This window comes from Myotis davidii, unplaced genomic scaffold, assembly GCF_000327345.1.
Source record: "Myotis davidii unplaced genomic scaffold, ASM32734v1 scaffold343, whole genome shotgun sequence".
Taxonomy (NCBI): Eukaryota; Metazoa; Chordata; class Mammalia; order Chiroptera; family Vespertilionidae; genus Myotis; species Myotis davidii.
In genome coordinates this window covers 1,419,817-1,436,231 of record NW_006293809.1, presented here as the reverse complement: position 1 = coordinate 1,436,231, position 16,415 = coordinate 1,419,817, and the positions used below count along the sequence as shown (strand labels likewise).

Below are 16,415 nucleotides of genomic sequence, written 5' to 3'. Positions count from 1 at the left end.
AGATTCTGAGATGGAGGGAGTGGTATTGTGTCTTTGAATAATAAAGGTCTTTAAAATAAACAAACAAAAGCAACCTCTTTGTTTACTGTCGATAGATGTATAGATCAAAATCAGAACTTTAAAAATATCCTTGCATGTAATTTTGCCCACGTCCTTTAAAATATTTAGAGTGATTAAATATATTGGTAATTCTACATATCGTGTATGTATATACACCTCTCCCCTTCCCACACACACACTAAGTATGCTCAGCAATTAAAGCACGTTTTAACTTCTTGCCTACCTGTGTGTACCAATCTCCCTTGTGAATGGATTTCATTCTGGTTTAGCAGTCTGAGGCACAGATGACCTTCCTCTGAGTCATTAACACTAACCAGCAGACCACAGAGCTTCCCTGGGGGACCTGCTCTTCTGTTGGCCACGTTAATGCAGCACCATCATGATCCCCAACAAAACTCTCAGCTGCATTTGGTCACATTGAGCGGAAGCTGGAGTCAGATTGAATCTCTGACTTTGGAAATGAAGGCATCCTTAAGGCATCATCTGTAAGGGAAGTTAGAAGCGAGCCTGGGAGTCATGGAACCCTTAGTTCACCTCTGAACTGGACGGTGGGGACGCTGACGGGTCTGATTCCTGGACTGAAGGGGGAAGCAGTCTTTGACAGCAGGAAAGCGGAGTACAAGGATTATGCCAAAAATCAAGAAATGGCCTTTTTTATTTTATTAACTTTCTGCTTTGTTTCTTGAGAAAAAAAATCACCATGTTAGCCAAGAGAGATGCGTTCCTGCCTGTAGTCATAGCAGCTCGTTGGAAATGTGGGTTCTCGCTCACTCTGTTTAGCAGATGGGCATGAGTGTCCTCGCCTCACGTGACATCCCTGGGTCTGGCCTCCTGGTGCGTCCGAGGCTCTGGCGCCTGGCTCCTGGGGCGGGGCTCTCAGAAGCTCTGTTCTTGTTTCCACAGGATGTGTGAGACTGGCGAGGGGCTGTTTATCTTCCAGACGCGAGACGGCGAGGCCATCTACCAGAAGGTGCACTCTGCCGCGCTGGCCATCGCCGAGCAGCACGAGCGCCTGCTGCAGAGTGTGAAAAACTCCATGGTAGGTCGGGGTTCCGTCCTCAGGTCCCAGTGGGAACTGCCGCCGGCTGCCACCTGGGATCCCTGTGCTGGAAACCACAGCCAGCGATTAGAGCAGGGGTTTACTCCTATCCTCACCCAGGTATTCCTCAGATCCGATGTCACCCTGGGACGGCTTGGAGTGGCCCGTGGCTGAGGCAGTCACCTCCTTATGTACTTTGTGCCATAGGTGTGTACCTTAATCAGTTTGGGCTCCTATAACCCATACCATTGACTAGATAGCTTATAAACAACAGACATTTATTTATTTCTCTTCCTGGGAGGCTGGGAAGCCCAAGGGCAAGCTGCTCTCAGAGTCACTGTCTGCGGGGAGGGCCCACTCCCTGGCTCATAGCTGGCTGTCTTTTCTCTCTGTCTTACACACAGAGGGGACTTGGAGTGTCTTTATAAGGGCGCTCTGTCCTCAGGACCTAGTCACGTCCCGAGAGGCCCGCCTTCTAATACCATCCATTTTGGGGTTAAGATTTCAATGTGTGGATTTAGGGAGGACATGATTATTGGGACATACTTGCAGGGAGTATGTACATTAGAGTCAATTTGGGGTGTATGGACACCTGTGGGCACAGCTATGTGGGTTATCTGCCTATAGATACATGGTGATCGCTGTAGCAGATGTTGTAATTTCCAATGTCAATGGGAATCAGGGGAAAAATATAACTGAGAGAAGAGGGCTGAGAGGAAACTGGAATGAAATCTCAAAAGCCGAAGACCTGACAACTGTTGACATGAGACTTTGGGCTCCATGGAGGAGATCTCCTGATTTTTTTTTTTTTTCAGAGAAGCCAAGGATTTGAGTCTGTATATGCACCTCCCAGTCTGTAACTGTTGGAAATTCATTCTAATTAAAGCCAACAACAAAACTGTCCCGATTTGTGGGCCAAAGAAGACTTATCCATAGGCTGCATCTTGCCCATAGCCATGCATTTGTCATCTCTGGTTGATAAACCTCCATAGTCTTCCAGGATAGAGACTCCACAAACACCAACACAACGAGCATCCGCAGACGCTCTCTCGGGACACCTATCCTGTTCGTTGCTTGGTATTAGGGACTGTCACTCATACCGAGAACTGTGATTCTTGAGTTTCTTCTTTGAGAAGAATAACATGAAACTGTAGTCGAATGCAGAAGAGTTAAACAATGCAAATCATGCATCATGGCTTCAAACACATGCAGGGCTGCCCATCTGGAAGGAAATCTGCAAAAGCGAAGGCACTGTGTTGGCATGCTAGCACTAGGGTAGTTTGCACATTGCTGATGTAAACATGTGGGCTGGTTGGATGTAAAGAGGGAGGGAAAGCATGTTAGTAATGTGATCTGTCCCAGAGCAGTCCTGAGTTATCCCAAGTGGCTTGTGCATGCATTGCTTCAGGATTTCAGAGCAGGAATCGGCAAAGCTTTTTGTGAAGGGCCAGGGAGTAAATGCTGTAGGCTTTGTGGACTAAGATGGTCTCTATTTCAACTCCTTAGGTAAAGCAACCATAGGTAAAACATCATCAAATGGGTGTGGTGTGTTCTTAAAACACTTGAATTCAAACTTCATGTAATTTTCACATATCATGAAATATTTTCCCCTTCATCATTTAAAAACATTCTTTTTGAATTAATGCAGATTTGATATCCATTTCCCCATATGCTTACCAACTCTGGATATCACTATAGAGCTAGATAAATGGATGGATGGGCAGATAGCTGGCTGGCTGGCTGGATTGGATGGTGGGTGGATGGATAGACATTAGCTAGTCAGCTGTACAGTTGAATTCAAGTCACTTCAGATTTACAGGGCAACATGTGATTGCATTAAAGTTGTATAGCTATCCATTAGACGCCTTCAAACATCTGAGCAGGTTTTTTCAAGATTACCTTGTTTGTGAAGCCATCAATTAGCATAAATTGTTGTGTGCTTGGAAGGCAAGTTCTGCACACACACGTTTTTCCATTTACAACCTCCTCATTACTTCCGCTAAAATTAATCAGGATTCTGAGTCATGCCTTCAGATTATCCCCTTGCAAATTTAACTGGAAAATAACATTCGTTCTTAATTCACTGTATGCTGAAGGAGTTCTACAACTGAATGTGATTTTAAAGCAATAGCGTTCTGTTTTAGATGGAAATGAGTAAGTGTCAAAATGAGATCTGAATTCCAAGGGAGTTAAACAGGATTGCAGAAGGCTTAAAAACCACATACTTGAATCAATTTCTGATTAGGGGAGAAAAGAGATGCGGTGCTAACATGAAGCAAGTGATAACATGACTGGCCACCCTCCCTGGGCTACAATTTTGAGTTTTCTGGTCATTGGAAATGGGTCCACCCAGAGATGGCTATACTCTCAACTAGGAATTGCCTTTATGTCACTGTTGGCTTGCTTCCCTGAGATAGCTAAGGTCATAAATGGAGAAAGATAGCGAAGCTAACCTCCAGGCTTAGACTCGTTATTAGGAAGCCCTGGCCCACTGCTAGCTGACTTCGCCCCCAGACAGAATCCCGCACTGTGGGAATGCTAGTTGGACGTTGCGGCCTGGAGTGAATTAGCTTTGATCAGACTTATGACCTTGTGTCCCAGAGGTCATAAAGAGGAGGCGTGTGGGTTGGATAATAATAGCAAGTATTGCTATTGTGGTCGGCTGAGTAATGGCTCCCCAAAGGTGTCCACATCCTAGTCCCTGGAGCCTGTGAATGTTTCCTTAGGTGGCAAAAGGGATTTGTCAATGTGATCAAGCTAAGGCTCCCAAGATGGGGAGGGTACCCTGGATTCTCTAGGTGGGCCCAAGCTAACCACAGGGTCCTTATAGGAAGAAACAGGAGGAGTCAGAGTCGGACAGGAGGTAATGAGATGTTGGAAGCAGAGGGACAGAAAGAGACAGACAGTGGAAGATTCTATGCTGAAGGCTTTGAAGGTGGAAGAAGGAGATGTGAGCTGAAGGATGTAGGTGGCCTCCAGAAGGTCATGACCTCGAGAAGGTAGAAAAGCCAAGGGACCGAGTCTTCCCTGGAGCCTCCAAAAGGAACCAGCCCTGTCAACACCTTGATCGTAACCCAGTGAAACTGATTTCAGACTTCTGGCCTCCGGAATAAATTGCTTTTGTTTAAAGCCACCACATTGTGGTAATTTGTTACAACAGCCATAGGAAATGAATGCAATAATAAGATCAATAGTAATGGAAATGTATCATGCCTTTCCCCTGTGGCAGACAACATGTTAAGGACTTTCTGTGTTCTTTCTAACCCTCAAGATGACCCTTGGATTGAAGGCCTAAGACCACCAGCTTGGAATCAGTGGGTTCAAATTTGGAGCAGGGGTGACCTGCTGGGGTAACCCCAAATTATGCTTTATGTCTGAATCAAGCCCCTAATACATGTTTTCTTTGCCTGCATGAGATCTTCTCACTGCTGTCTAAAAATTCCAAATTAGCGGCCAACATTCAAAAATGAAGGTTTCACATAAAACTCAGATTTCTGTACTGTCTTGAAAAGTGAAAAGGTTGGGTAACACTGGTCTCACATCCCCACATGGCAACCATAAGCTCTGCCCAGTAATATCTGCCCCTTATGTAGAATGGCATCTTCAGTTCTCCCAGTGCCTACCATGCTCGGCATCACTCAGCAACTGGTCCTTCTCTGGGCATTTATGCCATGCTGTGGCAATGGATGTCTCGCTTATGTTACTACATGTATTCATTTTCTATTGCTGCGTAACAGAGTCCCACAAACTGTGCACCATAAAACACACCCACTTATTATCTCCTGGTTGCTATGGGTCAGAGTTTTCATATGGCTTAGTTGGGGTCCCAGTTTCAGTTTCTCACAAGGCTGTGGCACTGGTGTCCACTGGGCTTCAGTCTCACCTGAAGGTTAGACTGGGGAAGGATCCATTTACAAGCTGTTATGGTTATTGGCAGGATTAAATTCCTTGTGGCTGTAGAATAGAGAGCCTCAGTTCTTGTTGACTTGGATGAAAACCAGCCTTGCCACATGGACCAACACACCCACTTACTTAGTCAAAACCAGCAAGAGAGAGGAGTCTCCTTGCTAGGTGGGGGTCACAATCCTAAGTATCATAATCATGGAAACGACGTCTCATCACCCTGTCATAGTCTACTAATTAAAAACAAGTAACAAGTCCTTAACACCATCAGAGAAGGGGAGCACTGGGGGCATGAAGACCTGGATGAGAAGATCATGGGGCCACCTTACTGTCTGTCCCCTCACCATGCAGACTTCTGGGGTCCTGTTCATTTAGTGTATTGATTTTACTTTTTTGATACTTTTTCTACTTTATGGTGTTTTGCTAATGATGTCATTTATTTATTGAACATCTGCTATAGGCCAGGATCATTAGTAATAATAGCCACTACGGTTCATCAAGCCTCCTGCAATATGCCACACTCTACTTGCTTTTCCTCTGATCACCACAATATCTTTGTGAAGTAGATGCATTCACGCATTCTCATTCATTTGTTCATTACAAAATGCTCATTGAGGACATAGGTGCTGTTATGTGCTGTGGCATGTAGTGGTGATTGACAGGTGAGGCCCATGCTCCCCTGGGGCTTACAATTCAAGAGAATATTACTCCTGACTCTTGGCCTGGAAGGAATCACTGTCCCTGTCATATAAGTGAGAAGAACTGATTCTCAGAGTAGCTAAGTCACTAACCTGCAGCTGTAAAGCCCGTTATTATTGGAGCCAGGAATGCAGGATCCCTGCATCTGGTCCTGAGCTTCTACCTGCAGCCACAATGCCTCGCCCCCTTGGAGAGTGTGAAAGCCCTTACATCCTTCTTATATCCCCACTCAGCATTCTCAAATTATCATGAAAACCTTTCAGAAATATCAACTTAGAGTATATCTTTGTAAAAAAACACTGTTTCAGGACACCCTATTTCTTTTGGTAGTTTTGGCACCAGAAAGCAACTTCATAATTCTCCCCTCCCTTATTGCTTTTAAAGCAGTGTATTATTATGACTGCTCTGAAGGGGGTGCTCCATAAGGAGGGTGGGCCTGGATTAGGGGAGAGCCCCCTGTTGAGTGAGATGGCCCAGCTGCCGGCTGCCTTGCTGGAGGAGCCACTGGGAGTCTGGGGCACAGCTCAGGGCTCCCTGAGAAGCCGCTATTTTTGCCACCTTGGAGATCAGTGTCTATGACAGAGTCTAATTTTGGAATAAGGAGTGGAGGAGTGTGGGATGGTCCTCATTCCACGACGGGCCTGTCATTTCTAGAATTTTCTTAAGGCGCGAGCGAGCGACAGGGTGGAGAATGACTGCAATTTGGCAGACTTTCCCAGGCTGTGGGATGGGAGGTGACATGTGGGCCCCAGTGCCGGCTCCCTGCATTCTGGAACCTGACGCGTACATAGGTGTGCGAGTGGAATCTGAGTGACTCTCACTTGGTTCCCTCTTTTTTTGTTGACAGGTTTAATTGACAGATTTTTTCCACACTAGGTTCTGCAAATAAAATTTGCTAATGAGTTTGTAGAATTCAAGTGGAATTCTTCCACAATTCTGGAAGCCAAAGTCATTTACAGTCAACCTCATTTAAAAAGCAATAGGCTACACACTTAAAATGATATAGAGAGAGGGCATCCAATGTGAGCCAGCACAGCCAAGGGTCCAAGGGTTCGGTGAGACTGGGGGGGGGTTGGGGGTAGGGGCGCTGTGAAGGATTAAAGAAAAGACAAAGAGAATAAGCTCAGTCTATCAGGGGTGGGCAAACTTTTTGACTCGAGGGCCACAATGGGTTCTTAAACTGGACCGGAGGGCCGGAACAAAAGCATGGATGGAGTGTTTGTATGAACTAATATGAATTCAAAGTAAACATTATTACATAAAAGGGTATGGTCTTTTTTTTTAGTTTTATTCATTTCAAACGGGCCGGATCCGGCCTGCGGGCTGTAGTTTGCCCACGGCTGGTCTAAATGGACCTCCTGTGCCTGGCTGAGGCCATAGAGAGAGATCCAGAGGCAAGCTGAGCCTGTATTTTATAGCCAGAGGTAAACAAGGTAGTGGTCACCATAGTTACACTGTTCTTGTGAGTTTCACTTGTTTTGGCAGCACTTGCTGCACCCCCTCAGCCCATTAGCTGTCCAGATAGGATCTAGGGGGCATCATAAGGTCAAGCTCAATTATGCTAAGAGGGCTGTGCCCTCTTAGCATGGAATTGTTTGTGGTTTTGCCAACAGGTCAGTCCAGGTTTAACCCTATAGCTGCTCCCTACAATCTAAGAAATTACAGCATATATTTCGTTACTATTCAGATACCGAAACAGAGCCTTGCCTGCTGGGGTTTTATATCTCCTCTCCCCACCTGGAATTCCCCAAAGAGAAAATGTTTCTTACCTTTTCTTCTATTTATGGGCTCTGATTAATTGGAATTTTTGAAAAGTGTATTGCTTAAAGCAGTTATCAGCTTTTTCCTTTTCCTGAATTAAACCCTTTTTATATTCTGATATATTAATTATCAATCAAAAACCTTTGACCAAACACCTATCTACCACTTGCAAAGCAATAAAGTAGGCCTTATGGACAATATAAATTAAAGTATGAAAAACATTTTGCATCTTTAAAAGGAGCTTAAAATTTAGATAGGGAGTTACAATTTGTATTCCTCAAATCATGCAACAATATAGTCCTGTAAATTCACTTGGTTATTATCACTTTGGAGGGCATCTTGTCCTTATTTATCAAAATTAAATTGGTACATCTCTTTCCCCAGCAATAGTACTTGTAAGAATTTACTCTAAAGATACACTAGCAGAAACCGAGATGCCGTGGATACGTGCCTTTGTCCTTACATTCTGCTGTTTAGCAAGTGTTTGCTGAGCCTTGGTTTCGAGGTGCTGAAATGACTGAGGAAGATGAAGTTCACTTCTTGGGCAGCTTATTTGTAATAAGAGACATAAGTGGAAACAGCTTATGTGCCCATTAGAAGAGGATAGTTAGAGAAACTGTGGCCTATGATGTCACAGGAATTTTACCAGGCCGTTAAAGAGCACAGAGAGAATCACACTTGGTAATAGCAAAGATGTGTGAAGGGCATGAATGAGCAAGAGGCAGGGCGATAGGCCGAGTGGACATGCTCACACAAGGCCTACAAACACAACTTCTGGAGGATGCAAAGATAACTGGTAACGTTGGTTACCTTTGTGGGGCAGGACGACAGTATGAGGTCTGGGGAGGGACTTTTTATATTTCACCGTATGTCTTTCTTCTTCATTTGAGTTTTTTTTTAAGTCATGGCTACATAATTGTATTTATAGGAACAGAAACAGTATTGAGTTTCTGGCACATGGCAAACAGAATTGATACCACCGATGGGGGAGAAGAAGGCCTTAGGAATGTATAAAAATTATGTGATAAGAGGTAATGATTGAAGCTAAGAGCTTAGTAGGTAAATTTTCAGGTGCTAGAAATGGGGTGTCCATTAAGAGGAAGGATCATCTTGTTGGAGAAGGTTATGCCTGAGCTGAGTTTTAGGATGAACTATAGTTTGCTACATGCTGCTAGTGATGGTGATGATATCTGACATTTATTGAGAACTTACTATATGTCAAGTGCACTGAGTATGTATTAACACTAGACATGTATTAACTTTTAACCTTCAACCGACGTGTCTCTGTTGACTTGGACACTGTCCTCCTATTTTTAAGGTTAAGAAGTTTGAAGTGTGGTGACCCAGCTAAAAGTGGAGGGAGCCAAGATTTAAATCCAGGCACCAGTACCCACACTTCACTGAGCAAAAATTAAATTAATTGGCTCAGTCAGCATGGCTCAATGGTTGAGCATCAGCCTATGAACCAGGAGGTCATGGTTCAATTCCCAGTCAGGGTACATGCCCGGATTGTGGGCTCGATCCCCAGTAGCGGGGTGTGCAGGAAGGCAGCCCACCAATGATTCTCTCTCCTCATTGATATTTCTCTCTCTTCCTCTCCCTTCCTTTCTGAAATCAATAAAAAATATATTTTAAAAAAATTAATTGAATTATATCACCAAACACTCCTGCCAAATCCATTAGAAGTTGAAAGAGGCTAAATTGAATGAACCTATGTTTAATAATAGACATTGTTTCGTTGTTTCTTCAGACAGTATAGAATCTAGACACAGATACTACCCTACAACTCAGGCTCCTTTCTAACAGCTGCTGTGACTTTTGTTCCTGTACCTTGGGAAAAATGTAATTTTCTGACCATGTCCTTTTCAATCTCTTATAACAACATAGTAACATGCAATGCTGGGTTTTAATAATGCTTTCACCTGATTCTGAAGTGCTGTCCTACCCCATCCAATTTCTCCCCAGAGCTGTCCACTCCTATAACTTTGCTGGGGTCATTGTTTAGCCAGAGGCTGTGCCTCTGCAGGAAAAGGAAACGCACGGAATGTTGCTAACAGGTTGTAGCTTTGTTCATGACTCCAAAGCTAATAGTGATGTTTAAGATGGTGGCTCCCTAAGTAGAGAGGAAATGGAAAGCCTGATAGTGGTAAGTCAGCAGGTCATACCTGAATCGAAGATGCTCATGTGAGAGCAGAAAGCACCTGGTTGACCAGATGGACATGGTGAGCAATATGGTGTTCCCACTTCCCAGCATCAGTCATGGCAGAGAGGCTAGAGGCAGGAATGGTGAGAGGACGGAGAGATAAATGGAATCAGTTCAATGCCATTTTAATCAATTTTGAGAAGGTAGGAAGTGATTTATCCATCTCCGCCACGGGTTGGCCAATCTTTCTGGAAGGGCCAAGGTAACTCCTTGAGGCTTTTGGGCCACCTAGAGTTCCTGCTGCTAGTACTTCACTTCCTTCTTCTCCTCTTTTTTTTTTTTTTAACCATAAAATGTAAAAACTATTCTTGGTTCTGGACCATATAAAACCAGGCCACCAAGACTTGGCCTAGAGGCAGGCTGTAGTTCACTGACCCTGAATCTACACCCCAGGTTTTTGGCAGTAGGTACAAATGAGCTTATTTAAACAGTCTCTCCCCTTCTAAGCCATGTGGACTTACTCTTTCTAGCAGGAGTTTGCCAGAGGCAAAAGCAATAATCCCAAGTCCCTATCAGTGAAATCAGAAGCCACTTGTGGTTTTAACCAGAATCAGTCATTTTTAGAGAAGCCATTGGCATCATTGATCAGGGGGTCCAGCTTTTGGTTGCCAGCAGACACATGCTTTGCCTTGTATGCCTTTTTCCCCAGGATATTAAAGTTTGGACATGACCAGAATGTGACCACCAGAAGGCAGAACTGGGGAGGGTACCAGAGGTGGTGCCAACATGGATGGTGGTCACCAACTTTGAAAGTTTCAACATTCAGGAGAGATCCAATCAATTGTTTCTGCGGAATTGGAAACTGACCACTTACTAGGTCCCTACCCAAGGGTCCATTGACCTGTCCAAGTGTGGAATGCAAATCCTCCTTATTTTGTAACTTTGTGAGTAACAAGGGGGAGGGAAGAGCTATCTATTGGCTCACCTCCAGGCAACAAGGAAGCTCTGGGAGATGTCTTCATTGGCCAGGCCAGGGAAAGCAAGGTAGATGACAGAGATTAGAGGGCAGGGGTGGGCAGGCTTATGCAGACCACTTTTTATTTGGTCTGCAAAATATTGGCACAGATGATATTTTTAGAAAATTCAATTAGTTCCCAGTGTTTAACATAGAGGGTTTCCCATAGAATGCAGATTTCTACCTCTTGAAAAATAGGAATATCTGTTAACATGGCTTGAATTAAAGTGGAGCAGCCACTACCATTTTGAGATGGTGAATGCTCTTCAGTGTCTCATAGTTCTTGTCTTTTCTTGTTGTCTTAATAACCAGACGGTTTTACTCATTTGTGCTCCCGCAGAACACCTCTGGCCTGGAGGGACCCGGGAAAGAGACTCGCCTTGCAGCCATGGGATGTAAACGGGTAGCACCAGGAATTCAGGTGCCCGGGCAGAGCACCCTTGTTTGCTGTTTTCCTAAGACACTGGTGGTGTTTATACGGGCACGTCAGCACCAGCCATTGAGCTGAGGCCCTGTCTGCTGGGTGGGGTTCCTGTAGGACCTCCAAAACACACACAGGCAGAGCTAGTTGTACCTGCTCTGCAGCCATCTCTGGGGCCAGGGGCACCATGCCCACCAGCCCTCCTCCGCTCTGAGCTTGTGCCCAGAGTGAGCACATGACAGGTAATAGGACCCCACCCACTGCTCTCAGTTCTGGCGCACCTGTGGCATCCCGTCCCCAAAACATCTGCTCTTAGTGTGAGCCATTGAGTTGAAAGGTTCAATCTGCCCATATGAGATCTTAGCTGCAAAAGTTGACCCCTGAGTGGCTAAGCCTGCAGGGGTGGGGGTGGGGTGGGGCCAGGCCTCCCCGACCCCCCTCCTATGTCTGTAAGAAACTCAAGGCCAGACATAGGGCTTTCTAAAAGTTTGTTGAATGTTCAAACTGGGGATCGGTTAGATAATTTTGTGAGCGTAGAGAAAAAGAAAAATGAAGCCGGAATACCAACTGCAGTTCCCTTCCAATGCCCAGCAATGCCCAGGTTCCCGGCACATCCGCTTCATGAGGCCGTGGGAAACTGTCCCTGCTGTGTCAGCCTCCATGTGCAGGTGGGGGAGGGGCTTCTGAGCAAGGAGGCATAAAAAGTTACCCGAAGCAAAGGGAGCAGTGGTTTTGTTTTATGAGAGGAGCTGGGAATTCAGATGGCTCCGACTAAATAGATGCAAATCACTTTCAATCCCCATGAAAATAACCATTGGAGTGCATCTGGTACTCAGCAAAATGCTGCGCTTGGAAATTTGGCCCCAAATGGCTGATTTCACGAGCAGTCTGCTTCATCGAAGCCACAGCCACAATGGAGGTGTTCTTCCAGCCAGAGTTCTGCTCACCTACTGGCTGCTGTGTTTTCTCCGTGGGAGGAAAGCAGTCTCTCTCTCTCTCTCTCTCTCTCTCTCTCTCTCTCTCTCTCTCTCTTTCGTCTCCCCATTCACGAAGTAAGCCTCGGCTCACTCTAGTTCCTCGACAGTTCAATAATATTCTGTGATGTCTGGGTAGCATTTTGATGATAACAACACCCATTGCTTTTCCTGTGAATGTCAGAATGCGGAGAGGAGTTGGAGGAAGGAAGGAGCGCTTTGGGTGTTTCATGGCTCAGCGCTGGAGGCAGGATCAGGCCGCCCACGAGAAAGGTTTCCAGTGGGAAGCCAAGAAAGATCGTGTGGCCGGCAGTCGGTGTCCACGGGAGAGAAGGCCCGGGAGCCGCAGGGGGTCCAGAGCCTGTGTCCCAGTCACTGGCCGATTCTGTTCCTCAAGGTGCCCAGGGGTTCCCGTCTCCTTACAGCCCAGGCACTTGGCCAGCTGCCATTTCTCTAAGCTTTGGAGATAAAATTCGGGTGTCTTTATCATTATGACCAGGACACAAGCTCATCCTTTGAGGTCTTCCTAAGACACTCAGTACTTTCTCCGAGAAGCACACAGGTTGTGACGTGAACCTCAAGTCCTGGAGGAAGTGCCTGGCCTTCGGCCCAGTGTCCTTGGGCAAATCTCTTCACCACCCGTATTTGTCTCCCCTCTGTACAGGGGGTTATATCGGCACATGCTATGTCAGGTGGCATAAAACAAGCCATAGCTGGACACAGTTCCTGGCACCTACTGACGACAAGTCACCTGAGCTGTCATCATCATTGACTTGTAGTGAAAGAGGTTTCTCAGTCACTTCATGATTCATTTATTCAGTCAAGTCAATAAACCCATCCATCAGGGATTGAGTCATTCAACTGCTTTTTATTTTTTAAAATATATTTTTATTGATTTCAGAGAGGAAGGGAGAGGGAGAGATAGATAGAAACATCCATGCTGAGAGAATCATTGATCAGCTGCCTCCTGCACGCCCCCTACCAGGGATCGGGCCCCACACCCCAGGCATGTGCCCTTAACCAGAATCAAACCGGAGATCCTTCGATACGCAGGCAGATGCTCTATCTCTATCCACTTAGCCAAACCAGCCAGGGCTGTTCAAGTGCTTTTAATAAAGGGCCTACTCTGTGCCAGGACCAGGTACAGGTCCAAGAGCACGTGCAGTGAGTCTTCTGCGCCCTGGAAAGGAACACTGCTTAGAAGAGGGTCTGCCCTTTTGTCGGGAGGGAGCACCACCGTGGAGGCAGGTAGCAGCAGGATCGAAGCTGGGCTGTGGACCAGCTCTCTGCCGTCCACTGTACGTTCTGGAGCGAGGGGAGCTGTGTCTGATTCATGTCTACGTTTCCAGCCCCAAACGCAGCGTGTGGCTTAGAGATGATGCCCAGAGCACACAAATGGATGGAATCGGTGAACAAATGTGCCGAAGACCCGAGGGCAGAATTCATGGAAAGGGGGAGGGGAAGGCAGGGTTGTTAGGGAGCCTGTGAGCAGAAAACACGCGCTAGGAGGCTTAGTCTAATTGAGGGATAATTAAAGTTGGAGCTAGCAGCTCCATCTGGCCTGTGCTGAGCGCCTGCACACTTCATTTCGTTTAATTTTCACAGCTCTCCTTGGAGGTAGGGGTTGGGTTTTGAATCCTGTGTAATTTGTTTTTACATAGATGCATGTATGTAAAATTTCACTGACTGCAAAAATGTGACCATATTGGTGATGATTATACCCGATTTTTATTTTCATTATTTGTTCCCATGTGTTTGCCCTCATTTCCCCTTTCCAGCAACTCCTGCATCTTACCTAGAAGGTTACACTTATCTTCCCAGGTTTTCCTCTGTACTCATACAATCCTGTGTAGAAAGGTATCTACATGCCATACACATAGCTACAGACAGACACACGTGTGGGCACATACACAAGATGGGTATTGGAGGGTCATTGTTGGTTTTACAAAAGTCTGATCATTTTACACACTTTAAAAACTATCCTCCCCCCTCCCCGCCCCGGTTTTCTCACTAAGTAGTAAATATTCGGTGGAAATAGTTAAAGGTCACGTGTGTTTTCTAAGTAAAGTTTTACTGGAACACACTCACGCCCACTCATTGCCATATTGTTATGGCTGCTGTCACAGTGGAGCAGAAGAGTTGGTTAGTTGGCCCAAGAGTGTACAGCCTGCAAAGCCACTTCTTACCTTGACAGAAAAGTCTGCCAACCTTGGTCTTATTCATTCTTTTTCATCATTGTGTGATATTCCCGAGTCTCAATGGAAAATTAATTTATTAAGCCTGTCTATGGGAATATCAGAATTTTTTGCCAAGAATAAACAATACTGCAATAGACAAATATATGTGCCTTTATATACTGTTTATTTAACTGAGTTTCTAAAAACTTTATTTAACTGGATTTTCTAAACTCAGGAGTAGGCTTGCTGAATTAAAGTGTGTATTTTTTTTAATTCAAATAAGTGTCGCTACATCGCCTTCCAAAATGCAGGAACACTTTGCATTTTATTGGCAGTGTTATTAGGTCCGTTTGACAGAGGGGGAAGCTGCGGCTCCATGGCTTAGCATTAGTAAGTGAAGGGTCAGGACAGGGACATATAGCCCAGGACTTGGACTCAGTGGGAACCGAATCGGAGGGAGAACACAGGGCACCCGGGGCCTGAGTGTAGTGTTTGCGGTCTGGTTTTAGGGTTTCCTGTGGTTAGAGCCAGGGACATGGGAAGCGCTCTCATGGGAGAAAACTAGATCCTTTCAGGAAGTCCTTCCTCCTCTAACATGCAGGCCGCGCACTGCCCAGCAGGGGCAGAGGCGGGTGCAGAGCTGCCTGCGGGGCTCCTGCACTTGGGACAGTCTCTTCTCACCCCCAGTGCTGCCCCAGATGATTACAAAGCTCCATCAAGGACAGCAGCGTGGCTGTGCTGAGGAATTGGTTCCTGCCACTAGCGCAGCAATTAGCATGGGGCACAGTTTGTACTGACCGAGGGAGCCTGCTTCATCAAGCGGCAAGTCCTCCGAAGTGCAGCGAACGTGGTTCTGGCATAAATTACTCCCAGCTCCCGACCGGACGAGATCTACTTGCTAGCACTTTACCAGGGCGTTTGATAAACCGCCGAAGCATAGATTCGTCAGATTGCATGGCCCACAAACACACACTTAATTCTATCTTCTTAGAAGCTGGTGTTTGATAAACCACCGAAGCATAGAATCGTCAGATTGTGTGGCCCACAAACACATGCTTAATTTTCTATTTTCTTAGAAACTATTGTCTATGCTACTGTTCTCTTTTGAGGGAGACGTTTGGTCTGGATTTTGTGTAAATAAACCGAATATTGTAAGATGCGGTTCAAAAGACATTTACTACTCATGAGATATTGGAGTCCTTCTCTGAAGCTGAAGAACCACTGACCCGGAGTCCAGAAAGCACAGGGAGAGGATATTTTCAATATTGTTTTCACAGGAGAATATGTGGGCAGCCCATGAGGACATAGCTCAGGAAGCCAAATGGACGCTGTCATTGCAATTGGAGGGCGGTGTGAGTGAGACGGCTGAGTTCTGGGTAGAATGAGAGACAGAGACATCGAGAGACTAGTTTCTTTGGAGCTCAGTGTGATTTCTTCTCTCGTGGACTGGCTTGTCCCTTCTGACTCACCCTCGCGCACCTACCCATAGACCCCATAGCCAGTAGTATGGCTTGTATATGCTCTCAGAGGCCTCTCAGACTTGGGTGAGCTTTGGAAGTCTCCCAGGTTGAGCACACATCCAGGCGTGGGCGTAGCTCTGACTCACCTCCACCCTGAGCCAGCGGTCGCCAATCTTTCGGACCTCACGGACCACCAGTGGTCCATGGACCACCGGTTGGCGACCGCTGCATGGGCCATTGCTTGTGCAGGTGGAGTGGGTGGGAAATGATGATGTGACTTGCATATGCAAAGTTGCTGTGGCAGAGACCCCTCCCTTGAGTCACTTTGAAGGAGCAGCCTGTGGAAGTTGGAGTCAGAGGATGGAGGATGGAATTAGGAATTATTGTGTCGTGATGATGGATGCTTGCTCCCGAATGGATCCAGACACACATCTCGAACGTGCCATCTGGTGCTCGTGATTGACTGCAGCGGCGAACCATTACTTCCTGTCGTGCTGATCAGCTTCCAAAAACACAATCTCTGCCGCAGAACCAGTCAGATTCCAGAGGATGATGTGGCGTGGTTCTGTGGCTGAGACTCCACACTGCTCCGCAGCCCTTGTCTCCGACCCATAGCGTCAGCCAGGCCAGACGCGGAGGCCAGGAACCAGCGGTGCGTGACGTGGTGGGTGGCGTGCGCTTGCTTTCCTTGTCTCGCTCAGAAGCTCTGCACGTGCTTGTTAGGATGGGTGGATACGACTCGCCCATCCTTCTGAGGGAAGGG

The 16,415-nt window shown here is 46.2% G+C and overlaps 1 protein-coding gene across 2 annotated transcripts in view; it reads left to right on the top strand.

The window, feature by feature from the left end:
- Positions 1–16,415, top strand: part of DOK5 (docking protein 5) — an 86,366-nt gene that overhangs the window by 36,420 nt on the left and 33,531 nt on the right. For both annotated transcript variants that reach the window (XM_015566536.1, XM_015566535.1), the window contains one exon: positions 964–1,099. In XM_015566536.1, the coding sequence (XP_015422022.1) occupies positions 964–1,099 (136 nt within the window). The remainder of the gene's footprint in view (positions 1–963; positions 1,100–16,415) is intronic.